Below are 14,550 nucleotides of genomic sequence, written 5' to 3'. Positions count from 1 at the left end.
ACTGATTTGCCCAGGGTCACACAGCTAGTAAGAGACAAAGGCAGTATCTGAATCCAGTTTTTCCTAACAACATGTCCAACATGTCTAGGACCACCACACTGTACTTTAAGGATCATCTCATGAAGCCCCTACCCAGTATAAGAATCTTTCTTTCTACCACCTATTCCTCAGAGGATATAACATGTACTGCATTCATTTATTCTGAAATCTTCTGAAGCCTCAGTATTTTAGAGGACCGCCGTAAACGAACAATTTCAGCTTTTGTTACCTGTATAGAGGTATTCAGGGAGATAAGCTGGCTGGACCGTGAGTGTCTTGGCTTCACTCATCTCTCTGGTCTGCAGAAGTACTGATGCGATGGAATGAAAATTACTATTGCAAGAAAGAGCAATCAGCAGGTGGAGAAGCAGCTTTTTACTGTGTTCAAAAACTTCAGGCCGGTAATGGTCCAAACCTGAGGGGAGAAGGGAAATCTCTTTGTATAAACACATTTTTAGTTAGTCTGGAGACTAGAGAAATAATAAAGATTCCAGTGTTAGTCATGGTGTCCCCACCTAAAAGAACATGCTGAGCAGAAAGTTTGTCATTTTCTCACTGTAACATAAGTTAACAACGTAAAGAATGATGTTCAAGGGAAGCAACCTGCCTTGTTACTTACCATCAAAATCTTGGAGAACAGGGAGCTGGGCCCTTCCCCTCGGTCCCTCAGGAGCATTTGATATTTCTTGTTCTCCCTTTCCACCCATTCTCTAGGACTCTGCACTTTGAAGATTGTGTTGCTAGTTCTTTAGCCATCTTTGTCTCTTTTCCTGGTTTCTCTCCCTCACCCTACAGCTATGGATATTCTCTGAGGACTCATCCTTGTCTCTTCAATCCTGCTGCCTACACTTTCCCCATCCACGGCAATGATCCTGTCTTATGACTTCAACTTATCAACTACTGTTGATGATTCCTGCTGTCAGAGATTATCATTATTATTTTCATGGACCTACTTTATACTGAATTTCATTCTAAAGCAAAATAGCATTATAACTGCTAGCATTTAATATAGTGCTTTAAAGTCTGCAAAGCATTTTACAAATATTTTCTCATTTTATCCTCACAATCACCCTGGGAGGTGCTATTTTAGAACTCATTCTACAGATGAGGAAACTGAGGCAAACAGAAAGGGTAAGTGATTTGCCCAGGACCACACAACTGGTAAGAGGCTGGACCTGAATCAGGTCTTTCTACTTCTATGTCCAGCACTTTAACCACTGAGTTACCTACCTGCCTCCTGATATTATCACCAGCTTTCAGAGTATTTGGATTATTGTTTAATTGTGGGTCTTAAAGCTAACATGAAAACCTAATGAATGATGGAAAGCAATGTTCTAATGATAAAGAAGGGGAGTGGTGAAGTTTGAAAAGAATACTAATAAAATCCCTTTTCTCAGCTTGTGGCCAAATGGTGTATACATAATCCTTCTTGGATCCAGCCTTACCTAAGAAGACAGCATGAAGTAGTAAGGGGAGATGAAGGGCCCAATCTTCTCTCACACTATGATCCACAACCATCTCAGTCATAAAAATAACAGCAATATTGCACCTGATCAAAACAAAAAAAGGCGAAATTAGAGATGGAAGGGATAAATACAATAATGCATCACTAAATCTTTTCCCCCCACTTAATGGTATTTTATTTTTTCCAATGATATGTAAAGATAGTTTTCAACATTAACTTTCATAAGATTTTGAGCTTCAATTTTTTTCTCCCTCTCTCCCTTCCCCCCTTCTCCAAGACAGCAGTCTGATGTAAGGCTATACATGTGCAATCATATTAAAAACATTTTAACATTAGTCACATTGTGAAAGAAGAATCAGAACAAAATGGAAAAACCACAAGAAAAAAAACAAAAAAAAAAGTGAAAATAGTACGCTTTGATCTGCATTCAGACTCCATAGTTTCTTTCTCTGGATGTGGATAATATTTTCATTCATGAGTCTTTTAGAATTGTTATCATTCTATTGTTGAGAAGAGCCAGGTCTATCAAAGTTGCATATCATTAAATCTTGATGAAAGTAAAGCCTCCCAGTGCCCTCAGAGTTAGCATATCAATAGAGCGACAAACATTTATTAAGCACCTACCATGTACCATGCTAAGTGCTGGAAATACAGAGAAAGGCAAATGACAGAATCCTTGTTCTCAAGGGGCTCACAGTCTGATGGAGGAGACAACAGGCAATCAACTATGTGTGAACAAGATGTCCACAGGATAAACAGGAAATATTCAACAGAGGGAAGGCCCTAGAATTTCGGAGGATTGGGAAAATCTTCTTGTAGAAGATGGGATTTTAGTTGGGACTTGAAGGAAGCCATAAGACAGGAAGTGGAGATGAGCAGGGAGAGGACTTTGGAAATGGGGAACAGCGGGGATGGGGAAGGTGGGGGGGTAGAATGCTCTAAATTGGAAAATAGAACATATGAGGCCCCTACTCTAGGAAACGGCTCCATCCTGATTTATTCAGTTCCATGAGCATTTATTAAGCACCCATTAATTGTGTGCCAAGCTCTATGCTTGGTTTTAGGGGTGCAAAGACAAAACCAGCAGTATCTGCCTTCAAGGAGCCTACATTTGGATAGATAAACAAAGTAAAATGCAAATATGTATTTTTATGGATAGTCAAGGCCTAATAACTGAGGGGAGAGGCTGTGGATCAGAAAAGGCACGTTCAGGAGGAGGCATGTGAGCTAAGCTTGGAAGGAACCTAGGTATCACAGGACACAGAAAAGAGGAGGAAGGACATTCACAGTACAGAGTGTCTCCTGTGCAGGGAGGTGGGAGGTGGGATACTGTGAATGAGGAATAAGGAACAACAACCAGTCCCACTTGAAAGGAGCACATGGTGTGTGAGGGGAAAAACGTGAAACAGTCTAGAAAGACAAGCAGAGTATTTACTAGGTGGTGGGAGTGTGGTGTGATGGGGTGGATAGGTAACATAATTAATAAGAATAAACATTTATATAGCACTTTAAGGTTTGCAAATATTACTTTATTTTTATCTTTATAACAACCCTGAGAGGTAGGTGCTATTATTACCCTCATTGTACAGATTTCGGAAACAAGGCACAGAAAGGCTAAGTGACTAAAAAGCTGCATTTGAACTCAGGACCTCCTGACTTCAAGTTTACACTATCTACTGTGACATCTAGCCGTGGGAATGCAAGTTCCTTGTCTTTCTTTTGCTTCAGTCTTGGAAGCCCCAAGTAATCAAAGTTGTGTGGCAGGAAGAATCTTTAGGGAAAAACCAGAATGGGCCAGAAAAGTTTTGTGATTTATATCTAGGACAAGAATATATTTTGGCTACTGTAAAACTAGCAAATACAATGGAGAATTAAGTAGTCTACTATGTTGTCATGGTTTTTAAAGATCAATCCATTTTGGGACCCAAAGTAAGCTCATCAATGCTCCCTGGGAGAAAAGACTAATCAAACTTAAGATTTCATTATACTTAACTGAACAGTCAAACTCACCTATGGAGTGGTCCTCGGGGAGTGATGGTTTCTGGGAGGTAGTCAACCAGGGGTGCCCAGCATCCTCCAGTGCAGGGCATCGGCAAAGGTTGTGGCTGTTTGGTCTCTGTGATATTCAATAGCCATCCAGTATATGGAGAAATCGGATCATCTACAAGGCAAGAGAGAGAATTATATTTCACTTTCATGAAGGAAGATGCCCCTTTTCACTGCTTAATAGACAAGAGTTCTATCAAGGACCTGTGATTTCCTCAGTGTGGGAACTCTCTTCACTAACCCATTCACAACCAATATATCCCTAATAGGCTTATAGAGTTTCCTGAGGCTCGCAGAGAGTAAGTAACTTATCCATGGTCCCAGTTATGATTTGAAACCAGGTTTTCCTGACTCCAAGTTCAGCACTCTATTCTACCATATTCCTTCTCTTTATTATTTGTTATTTAAAAGACAACCTACAAATCTCACAATATTATCATAACTCCCAACTATTCAGTATGGTCAATTCAACCAAAAACTTATTAAGAATCTTTTAGTCACTTAACCCCTTCTCGGTCTCAATGATGAGATGGCTTCCAGCTTGAGATCTATGTAAGGTCCTATAATAGGTGGTGGGGATATAAAGATTAAAAACCACAAACAGATCTTACCCCAAGGAGCTTACAATATAATAAAGGAGAGGTAAAATGACTTATATATATATACACACACATATACATATGTGTGTATATGTTTGTGTGTATACACACAGACATAGACAAATGATAGAAGGTAGGATGAGATTGGGTAAAGGAGAGAGGACAATCAATCAATCATTTATTTTCTACAACACAGAAAAATCTAAAGAGGGAGAAGCAGGTTTTTTTTTTTTTTGGGGGGGGGGTGATTATAGGAAAGACTTCATGAAGGAGGTGGCACCTAAGCTGAGCCTTTAAAGAAGAAGATTATTTTAACAGGCAGAGCCGAGGTTGGAGTATATTATAGGTATTGAGGGATTTATTGTTAAGTTGTTTTTTAATCATGGCCAATTCTCTGTGACCCCATTTGTAGTTTTTTTTTTGGCAGAGATATGGGAGTGGTTTGCCATTTCTGTCTCTAGCTCATTTTGCAGATGAGGAACTGAGGCAAACCGGGTTAAGTGACTTACCCAGGGTCACACAGCTAGTAAGTGTCTGAGGCCAGATTTGAACTTATGAAGGTAAGTCTTCTAGATTCCAAGCCCAGTGCTCTATGAACTGTGCCACCTAGCTGCCTGAAGGATGGCCTGTAGAAATACAACTATTACCATAATTCAAAGATGGTATATTTAGAAAAGAGAAATATATAAGAGATGTTATGGGGGGATAATCAACAGGACTTGTACACTGATTGGACATGATGGGAGGTTAGGGAGGGGAAAGAGTCAGAAGTGACTGAGGTCTTGAGTCAGGGTGACCAAGATGATGATAGGGCCCTCACTTCAATAGGAAGAGGGAAAATTTAGGGAGAGAAAATTTTAATAAAGGAAGATGATGGGTTACTGTGGTTTTGAGCATTCTTTTTTTCAAAAACTTTTTTTTGAGGGGAAAAGGCAAGGCAATTGGGGTTAAGTGACTTGCCCAAGGTCACATAGCTAGTAAGTGTCAAGCATCTGAGGCTGGATTTGAACTCAGGGCCTTCTGACTCCAGTGCTGGTGCTCTGTTCACTATGCCACCTAGCTGCCCTAAGGTTTTGAGCATTCTTGTAACCCCTTTCTTATAAGCTCTTTCTATATGTTGAGTTTGAGGTGTTAGTGGGCCATCCTGGTAGAGATGTCCAACAGAGATGAAGATGCACGGAGCTCAGGGAAGACATTAAGGCAAGATATATGTGTGTGTGTGTGTGTGTATACACACCTGGGAACCATTTGCACTATAGTCAAAGCAGTGGATAAAATCTGAGGAAGAAAATCTATAGAAAGAAGAGGAAAATGGCTGAAGACATAGCTTTGAATGACTCTCAAATTTAGAGGTCAGCAATTAAAATGACAAAAAGAAGAGCAGACAGGTAGGAGATACAGGAAAGGACAGTGTCTTGGAAGCCAAGAAAGAAGGGAGTAACCAGGACAAGGTTTGTGAACTTAAAAAAATATTTTGATAACTGTATTTCAAAAATAATTTGTTTCCTTTGTATCACAATATGTATTTTAGGAATTTAAAAACATTCATTCTAAGAAGGGATCCATGAGCACAAAAAAAGCTTAAGAACTTCTGATCTAGGAGGAGGAGATAGTCAAAAGTGTCAAATGCTGCAGAGAGGTTAAGGAAGATGAATAATAAGAAAAGGTCACTGGATTTGGCAATTAGGAGATCATTAGTGACCTTGGAGAGAGAAATGAATTCTCATGTCTATACAATATGAATAAAGTTGCATAATTTATCCTTTCTTTTCCAGGCTGAAAATATGCTGTGGGGAGTCTCAGAAGCAAGCTGTTCATATTTTAAAGGCTATAGCTGAATTATTATTTTTTCTTCATTTTAATAGTGCACCTCCCTAATCATAAAGTATGCAGTAAAAGGATATCCTTTCAAAACTGAAGCTTAGACAACACTGCTGTTTGTGTTAGGAAATTCTACTAATGGTGGGTATGTTTTTGTTGTTTAGATTAGTTGTTCTAGGGGATGCTGGAATAAAGAATGCCAAATTCAAATTTACTGAATCAGGCAGACGTTATGAAGGAGGTGCATACAGTATATAATTAACTAGTACGAGGAGGGATGAGGTTAATAGTATTCAACTCTAAAGTGATTTGGGAAGTAAAGGCAACAAATTAGCACCTGTGTTTCCATTCAAAATTCACTCAGCAAAGAATTAACAGGAGAGCTGTTGAGCTCGGTCCAACAAAATACCTTATCCCCTGGGGAAACTGCTCAAATGCAACATATGTGATCAAAAAATCCCAAGGTATAGTGTTCTATATGTTACAAAGAGCTTTCATGGACAGTTTTTCATTTGGTCCTCTTAAGGGGGGACCTATTTATTATTACTTCTATTTTGTAGATGAGGAAACTGAAGCTGGTTAGCAAGCACTGGAGTCGGAACTCAAACCCAAACTTTCTGTTCACAGAGTCCTACCCCTCTCATTAAGAGACTAGAAAACAGAAGAGCAGAGAGGTTAAGTGATTTGTTCATCAGGATTTGAATCCCGGCCTTTCTGACACTAGGTCCAGAGCTCTAGAATGCTTCCTCTCAATCTCCTCTTGTCTTTATATTTTGGATGCTCTGTAGAAGTGATTCCTCACTTTCATGGGTCCTCTGAGATTTCACAAAGAAATCTTTTCCTATAGAGAAAGTGACTGAAAGGCTCCTGCTCAAATGATATTTGGAAGATGGAAAACTATATTCCTGGTATAACATGTAATGGGGGTTGGGAAGAGGAGGGGAGAAAGGTAAAGAAAAAATTTGATATTAAAAAAGTGACTGTTCTTGTTACTGTAATTTTCTTCTAAGCAATGCAAATGCAAAATATACTGCAACAAAGGTTTGGAAGTCCTGAAAGGAAAAGAGAAGCCTTTTGTACAACCAAGTCTTTATCACTGAAATGATCTAGATAAACATCTGGCTTCCTTCAAGTCCCAGCTAAAATTCCACCTTCTCTAGGAAGCCTCTTCTAACGCCTTTCAATTCTAGTGCCTTTCCTCTATTGACTATTTCCTATTTATCGTGTATATATTTAGTTTGGACATAGTTGTCTGCTTGTTGTCTCCTTATCTGACTGTAAGCTCCTTGAGGGCAGGGGCTGTCTTTTGCCTTTCTTTGTGACTTCAGCACTAAGAGTACAGTGCCTGTCACATATATACTTACGGATTAACTGACCTCAGATGAACTAGTTTAGAGATATGGTGCAGGGTTAGGGATGAAGCATAATTTGGCCTACTCAGCCCTGTCCCCAACTTGCTAAAGAGACTTATCTGTCACAGTGTCCCATTATCACTTCATTTTACTCCAAGTAGAATCCACAGGGGGTAGGGGAGACCTAGTAGCATTCTGCTAATAATAATGGCCCATTTTGCCCTTAAACAGGAGTTCTTAAACCAGGGTTATAAATAGTTATGAACTAGTCACAGCTCTGTTATTTATCTAGACATGCTAACAGACTATGGATCCAGGTTCATTCACTGCCAAATTACCCCCAAAATTGCTGATTTCTTTCTAGACAAAATATATTTTAGTTTCTTCATTGATTTGGATTTGGATTCAGATGCTATGACTCCCTCCAGAGCAGGTGTCCTTAATCTTTTCTCTCTCAGGGACCCATTAGGTAGTCTGGTGAAGCCCATGCATGGATGTTTTCTCAGATGAATACAATACTTTCTTCAGAGGCATACAATAAAATATGCAAGATTATAAAGGAAACTAATTATACTGAAAAACAGTCATTAAAAGTTTACAGACTTAGGTGGCGCAGTGAGTAAAGCCCGGGCCCCAGAGTCAGGAGGACCTGAGTTCGGTTCCAGCCTCAGACACTTAACAACCACACACACACACACAAAACTAGCCGTGTAACCTTGGGCAAGTTACTTAACCCCAACTGCCCTCCAAAAAAAGAAAAAAAAAGTTTACAGACTCCAGGTTAAGAACCTGTTCACCAGGTCCAAACGGATTCTATTGGTAGAATGCCACTAAATCTTTGCTACCCCTGTGGACTCTACCTGGAATAAAATGAAGGAATAATGGATCACTGTGACAGGTCTCTTTTGGGGAAAGATCTGAGGGGCTGAATTATGCTTCATCCCTACACTTACACCATATCCCTGAAGTGTGGCTAGAATGAAAAGATGGTGGGAAGGCACCAAACCAGTAAGCCTTGTCATTTTCTCATATATGGTTGGATTGTATAGTGAGAAGAGCACAGAATTCAGTCAGGCTAATCTGGCCCTAGTTAACATGACTAAAGGCAATTACCTTAAAGTCCGGATGAAAGCTTCTTCCTCTATGATATGGGGATAACATTACTTGTTTTATCCACCTTATAGGGTTATTTCTAGGCAAGCACTTTGTAAATCTTAAAGTGTCAAAGAAATGTGAATTCTTGGACAATGATGAATAAATATTATTATTAGAATTGCCCCAATTTGGGAGCTTATGATGTCTTTGATAGATACTAGGTTGGAGGGCTTGTAATGAGTTAAAACAGCTCTGAATACTAATATTATGGTTAAATGAATGTTTACTACTCAATGATTTTTGTGGCCTATGATGACTGTGTGAAATAAACTTGTCCCATAGTATTCCAAGGACAAATTTAACATTTTCTTTTTACCAATTAAATTACTAAGACTTTTTGCCAATTGAAAAGTCCCAAATCCAATAGTCTAGTTAAAAATACAATAGATTTCACATTTATAAGAAAGAATAAGAACATGTATAGCATGAAATAACAATTTATGTCTTGTTTGAATTTGTAGTGACTTTTACTCCTACAAGTACTTCTGTGGCTCTTTCTCCCTGGAGCCAGTGGAGTTAGGTTAATATGACAGCATAATTATTAGCCTGCTTTTTATTAAAATTACACTGTGAGTCATTCATCTAGTAACGGCTAAGTGTGTGAGGTTTTTATAGAAGAGGGCTCTAAATAGGCAGTTTAAGTTTTGGTTTATTACATTTATTAATTCTATGTCCTGGGGCCCAGAGTACATAAACATACATCATCAATGACCCAAAGATTTAAGTGAAATAATATACTTATTGGTCCTTTTGTCCAAAGGACTGAGGTATTCATGTCAAAAAATTGCTCAGGAAATACAACATCCCCTTGAACTATATTCTGCTGTGCTAAGCCCACCATGAAACAGTCTGTAACATGAAGCGCCATCTTTTTTATAATCCAATTTTCCCCACCTCAAAATGTGTATTCAAGTATACTCCCACATGAACCAGACTTTTAACTAACAACCTTCCATTTTTCAGAAACTGATTTCCCAGTGTTTGGGATGCCAACATCCACTTCATTGCTAGTTGGTCAGCACTTGCGCCAGGGGTAAAGGGGCCATAGAGGACAAAGGCAAATCATCATCATAATAATGTCACCTAACATTTATGTAGCACTCACGTTGTGCCGAACACTTTGCTAAGCCATTTACAATTATTATCTCATTTGATCCTTGACCCTGGGAGGTAGGTGCTATTATGATTTCCATTTTACAGATAAAGAAACTGAGGCAAACAGAGGTGACTCGCCTAGGGTCACATATCCGTTCATTCTATTGGAATATTTGTTTATCGGTAGCTCTTGTGAAAAAGAGTGTCATTGAGTCATTTCAGATTCTTCATGACCCCATTTGGGATTTTCTTGGCAAAGACACTAGAGTCGTTTGCCATTTCCTTCTCCAGATCATTTTACAGATGAAGAAACTTAGGCAAACAGGGTTAAATGACTTGCCCAAGGTCACCAAGCCAGTAAGTGAGTGAGGCTGAATTTGAACTCATGAAGATGAGTCTTCCTGATTCTAAGTTCAGTGCTCTATCCAGTGCCCCACCTAGTTCTGCCAGGGGAGTGTAAGGCAGACAGATAAAAGCAAGGATTCAAGGATTTCAGTGTCTATAGATTTTCAATCACTCCTTTTTCTTACTTCTAGATGTTAGAGAATTAATGTACATGAATTCAGAGAGCAATCACAGCACAAATACCTGGTTATCATCTTTACTTAGTTCCCATTTCCCACAGTAAAACTTTGTTTTGCTATCCTGGCCGAATTTGACTAACAGAAGGACACCACCATATTCATGATTCATGTTAAAGCAGAAATAGCTGATCCCCAGATTCCCTTTACTAATCTCTTTGGCTCTTAGAAATGCTATTAGGGCTGTTATTTTGATTCAGCATTTCTATCATGTGAAGACAAGTGCTACTTTGTACCCTGGCACCTGAAGCAGAAGCCTGCAGCTTAATAAGATGAAATGCCTTGACTCTTTTGTTTGTCCATCTGCCCAAATTACAAGAAAAATAATGTTGCAAATTTATCTCTGAGCTCAATTAGATCTTAACGGTCAATTGAGTGCCTGATACAGATAGAACCAGCACTGAAGCAGAGAGATTTAGGTGAGTTGGGTCCACAGGCCAGGACAGTCTTGCAAATGGATATTTTTAAAACCTCTAACAAACTGCAAAATTTCTTGCTGCTTCCGCCCCCCCCAAAATGTCAAATTTTCACCAGTCCTTTCCAAACTCACCCTTATCATGTCAATAATATATTTTTTTTTCCAGCAGCAAAAAAGACTGTTATGAATAGGTCATACTGATTAAGAGTTCATATTAACCAGCACATTATGATGATAAAGCACTTTACATTCACTATGCATAAATATAAAAGCAAGGATCTGGGCAGGATTCTGAATTTTAATTGAACTTCCTCTTTCCCCATAGCCTTCAGGCTTTGAACCCTGTGTTGATGGCAGGAGTAAGTTCCTGGATGTATCACATCTGTGGTGCCATAATAATAAAAATAGTAGTAACTGACATTTTTAATAGAATGCTTTAAAGTTTTCAAAGTGCTTTATATATCTTATTTTATCCATCCTCACAACAACCTTACATCTTTAAACAACCTATTTATTATTATTATTGCTCTTTTATGGATGAGGAAACAAAGACTCATAGAGGTTAAATGACTTACCCAGGGCCCCACAGCCAGAGATGGGATATGGGGCCAGGTCTTCCTGACTATGGACAGAGGAGTTAAAATGGAATCTAAATCTATTCATTAGACCAAGCTGCTCCTCCAGTACCATCTGGCAATTAATTAGATGAAGAATCTTTAAGGTACTACGATGCATAGCCTATTTCATTCTCCAGCATTTCACGTTTTCACTTTAACAGGTTTAACAATTAGTACTTACTCTTATCCTCATCGTAAGAGCCTCCGGAGCTATTGCTGTATCTTGATTCTAGTCGAGTGTGGGCTCTGATGACATTACTGAACCTTCAAATGCAAAAATAAACCTTCATTTAAAAATGCTGCATAATTAATAAAGATTATTTTTTAATCACTCTTGGGAACACTTCTTTCAGATCGCACTGCTGATTCAATCTCAAGAAATACTGTAGAGATTCTTGTAAAAAATTCATATTTTTTCATCAAGGAGGCTTATAGGCACCCCCTCTAATTTTCCTTAGATTTATTTTTAAAAATATGTCTTATAAAGACTTATTTATATATATTCTGTGTCTCCTAAAAGAACGTAAGTTCCTTGAGGGCAGAGACTGTTTCATTTTTGCCTTTGTATCCCCAGCATTGAGGTTATTATATACCTGGTATATAGGAAGTGTTTCATACATAATTACAATAGTTCTACCCTTTATATGGGGCTGGGTAGCTAGGTGGCACAGTGGATAGAGCACTGGGCCTGGAGTCAGGAAGACCCAAGTTAAAATCTGGTTTCAGACACTTACCGGACATGTGACCCTGGGCAAATCACTTAACCCTGTTTGTCTCAGTTTCCTCATCTGTAAAATGAGCTGGAGCAGAAAATGGCAAATCACTTCAGTATCTTTGGGTTTTCAGTCAGTAAAAACTGACTGAAATGACTAAACAGTAAAAATATAGGGCTGGCTAGCTGTTATACAGTACGTTAAGGTTCTACCATATGTTGGTTATTTAAACCTCAACAATCTTGGGAGATTCTTACTATTATTATCCTCATTTTACTGATGAGGGAACCAAGGCAGGTAGAGGTTAAATGACTTGCCCAGGGTCACCCAAATAGTAAGTGTCTTAGGCAGGATTTGAACTTGGGTCTTCCAAGTTCAACACTCTCTCCACTATGGCACCCAGATGGTCGATCAATTAACTGTTTGGTGGTTGCCCTTGTTTACAGTCATATGATCAAAGTGGTAGGAGTTTTCTTTATGCTTGTTTCTGAATGTTCACAGCCTTTCTAGTTTACTATGGCAAATTTGCAAAGTTTACCTGGCAAATACGCAAAGGCCATATTACAACCTACAGTGTAGATTTAAAAGAAGAACAAAATCAAGGTCTGTCAAGTCTTAGACCATGTCCTCTTGACTGTTGCTTCACTTGGCCTGAGGCTTTTCAGGAAATAGCTACAGCATGAAGGTCTAATTACAAAGGGAGGCTTTCCACCACAATCTCTTTCCTGGGGTTAACAAGTAATAATAACACTTTGGATTCATAAAGTACCTTCCCTCCTCAGAGCTCAAAGGGATTTCATAGCTAATATTAGGTTTACTATTACAATAAACCTACAAGGTAGAAGAGAGGGATGGGCACTCTGGTTTCTATGTTATGCAATGGGGAAGAGACACAGAAAAGCTTTGTTTTCTTCTCTGTATGCACCCAGAACAATTGCTCAGCAAATCTGGGACTATCCGTAGAGCACACCTGGCCAGTTCAAACAAAAAGGCGGCTTTTTTCTGTTTTAATTTGGCATTACTGTGATTAATTGTGCAGTACCAGCATCCTTCACCACATAGTGGCCAACCTTCTGTCTCCTTCCCCTTAAGAGGGGTGGAGAACACTGGGACGCAGTTGTCACTTAGCTCTGCTCTGCCATGTGCATGGAGGAAGAGCAATTTCCTGTCCCCTTCCCTCCATCTAAGACCTCTTTGAGAGACCTGACATCAGGTTATTAATGTCAAAACCGTTTGACCTTTGCCAACTAAGCTCCAGAAATGACTGCAGCAACGTTTGTTTTAATTCATTCTTTAGACATAAGTAGCAGCTTCTCTTCTGACATCAACCAGGATTTTTCCAGCAACTTTGTATTTTATATATTCTTTCCCATTATCTTTTTTTTTGTTTTATTTATTTGAATTATTCCTTTCTGAACTTGGAAAACAAAACATCTGGGACAGCTGCTTAGTTTCATAATGTAGTATTCCAAATCTGTCCATGCAGTACTTCAAATGAGACCATTATTTATGAAATTAGAACAGTGGCAAACTTTCTATTACCTTGTGAAGAGGTTCTTTAATTATATTTATGCTGATAAATATCAAAACTGTAAACACCATGTGCTGAGCCCAGACATCATTTGGTAAAGCACACAAACAGTTCAATGAAAGAATTTCACATCTGGCTATTTCCATGGGCTCACAGCTTCTGCTGACTTTGTAAATATCAAGAAGGAATTGTGACAGAAGCTGCTTTCCCCCCATAACTCTATCAAATCCTATTTGGGGAAGAGATATGTTGTCGAATAAATGGCAATCCTCTTCCTTTCCCTTTTTAGAGACTCAACAAGCAGGCTGGAGCGGGTGTCAGATTTTGTTTACTTAACAAAAAGGATTCTACCTTGGTGACAACCTAGTCTAGAGAAGGAAAAGTGGAAACTAATGAATAGTGCCTGGCATATAGCAGGTGCTTAATAAATGCTAATTGAATTTAATTGAATTAAATGAATGCAGACTTCTTCTAGAAGGTTTGGGAAGGTCTGATTTCGTGTGTCTCAGTAAAACACAATTAATAAAGGAAAACAGAAATCAAGATTCTAAGTGCCAATACCATTTTCACTCTTTTCCTAGGTTGAAGAAGTCAATTTCAATCTGGGTTGAGGAGGAATTTTAAGAAAGAAGTAGACCAAACGACAGATTTATATTTATATACACATACATACATATCCATATTCATATATGTTTGTGTGTATATAAGCATATAATGTTAGGAACTACGTCATTAAATAGTTGGATTTAAAGAGAATTGTAGGTATAACATATTTTCCTAAGTGGCTTATTCTTGATATTTAGTAGTTTTTCAGTCATGTTTGACTCTTTGTGACCCCATCTGGGGTTTTCTTGGCAAAGATAGTGGGGTGATTTGCCTTTTCTTTCTCCAGCTCATTTTATAGATGAGTTAGGTGACTTGCCCAGGCTCACAGAGTTAATGAGTGCCTGAGGCTGGATCTGAACCCAGGAAAAGGAGTCTTCCTGAGTCCAAGCCCAATGGCTCTATCCATTGCAGCATCTAGTCATGCCTATTCTTGATGGCTTGGATCAATTTCACATTAGTGTACACCAGACCACTACTGAGGCAGTCCTGAATAACATAAGGACAGTGATAGG

The 14,550-nt window shown here is 38.8% G+C and overlaps 1 protein-coding gene across 8 annotated transcripts in view; it reads right to left on the bottom strand.

Moving 5' to 3' along the window:
• Positions 1 to 14,550, bottom strand: part of FRY (FRY microtubule binding protein) — a 586,038-nt gene that overhangs the window by 87,238 nt on the left and 484,250 nt on the right. For all 8 annotated transcript variants that reach the window (XM_069080517.1, XM_069080511.1, XM_069080515.1 and 5 more), the window contains 4 exons: positions 11,370 to 11,452; positions 3,515 to 3,665; positions 1,485 to 1,588; positions 269 to 454 (listed from right to left, as the gene is read on the bottom strand). In XM_069080517.1, coding sequence (XP_068936618.1) covers positions 269 to 454; positions 1,485 to 1,588; positions 3,515 to 3,665; positions 11,370 to 11,452 — 524 coding nt within the window. The remainder of the gene's footprint in view (positions 1 to 268; positions 455 to 1,484; positions 1,589 to 3,514; positions 3,666 to 11,369; positions 11,453 to 14,550) is intronic.

This window comes from Petaurus breviceps, unplaced genomic scaffold (assembly GCF_028583685.1).
Source record: "Petaurus breviceps papuanus isolate PSGF00001 unplaced genomic scaffold, PetGlider_PUasm1.0 91133, whole genome shotgun sequence".
Lineage (NCBI taxonomy): Eukaryota > Metazoa > Chordata > Mammalia > Diprotodontia > Petauridae > Petaurus > Petaurus breviceps.
The sequence above is the reverse complement of the archived record's forward strand: the minus strand, read 5'-3'. Positions and strand labels throughout refer to the sequence as shown.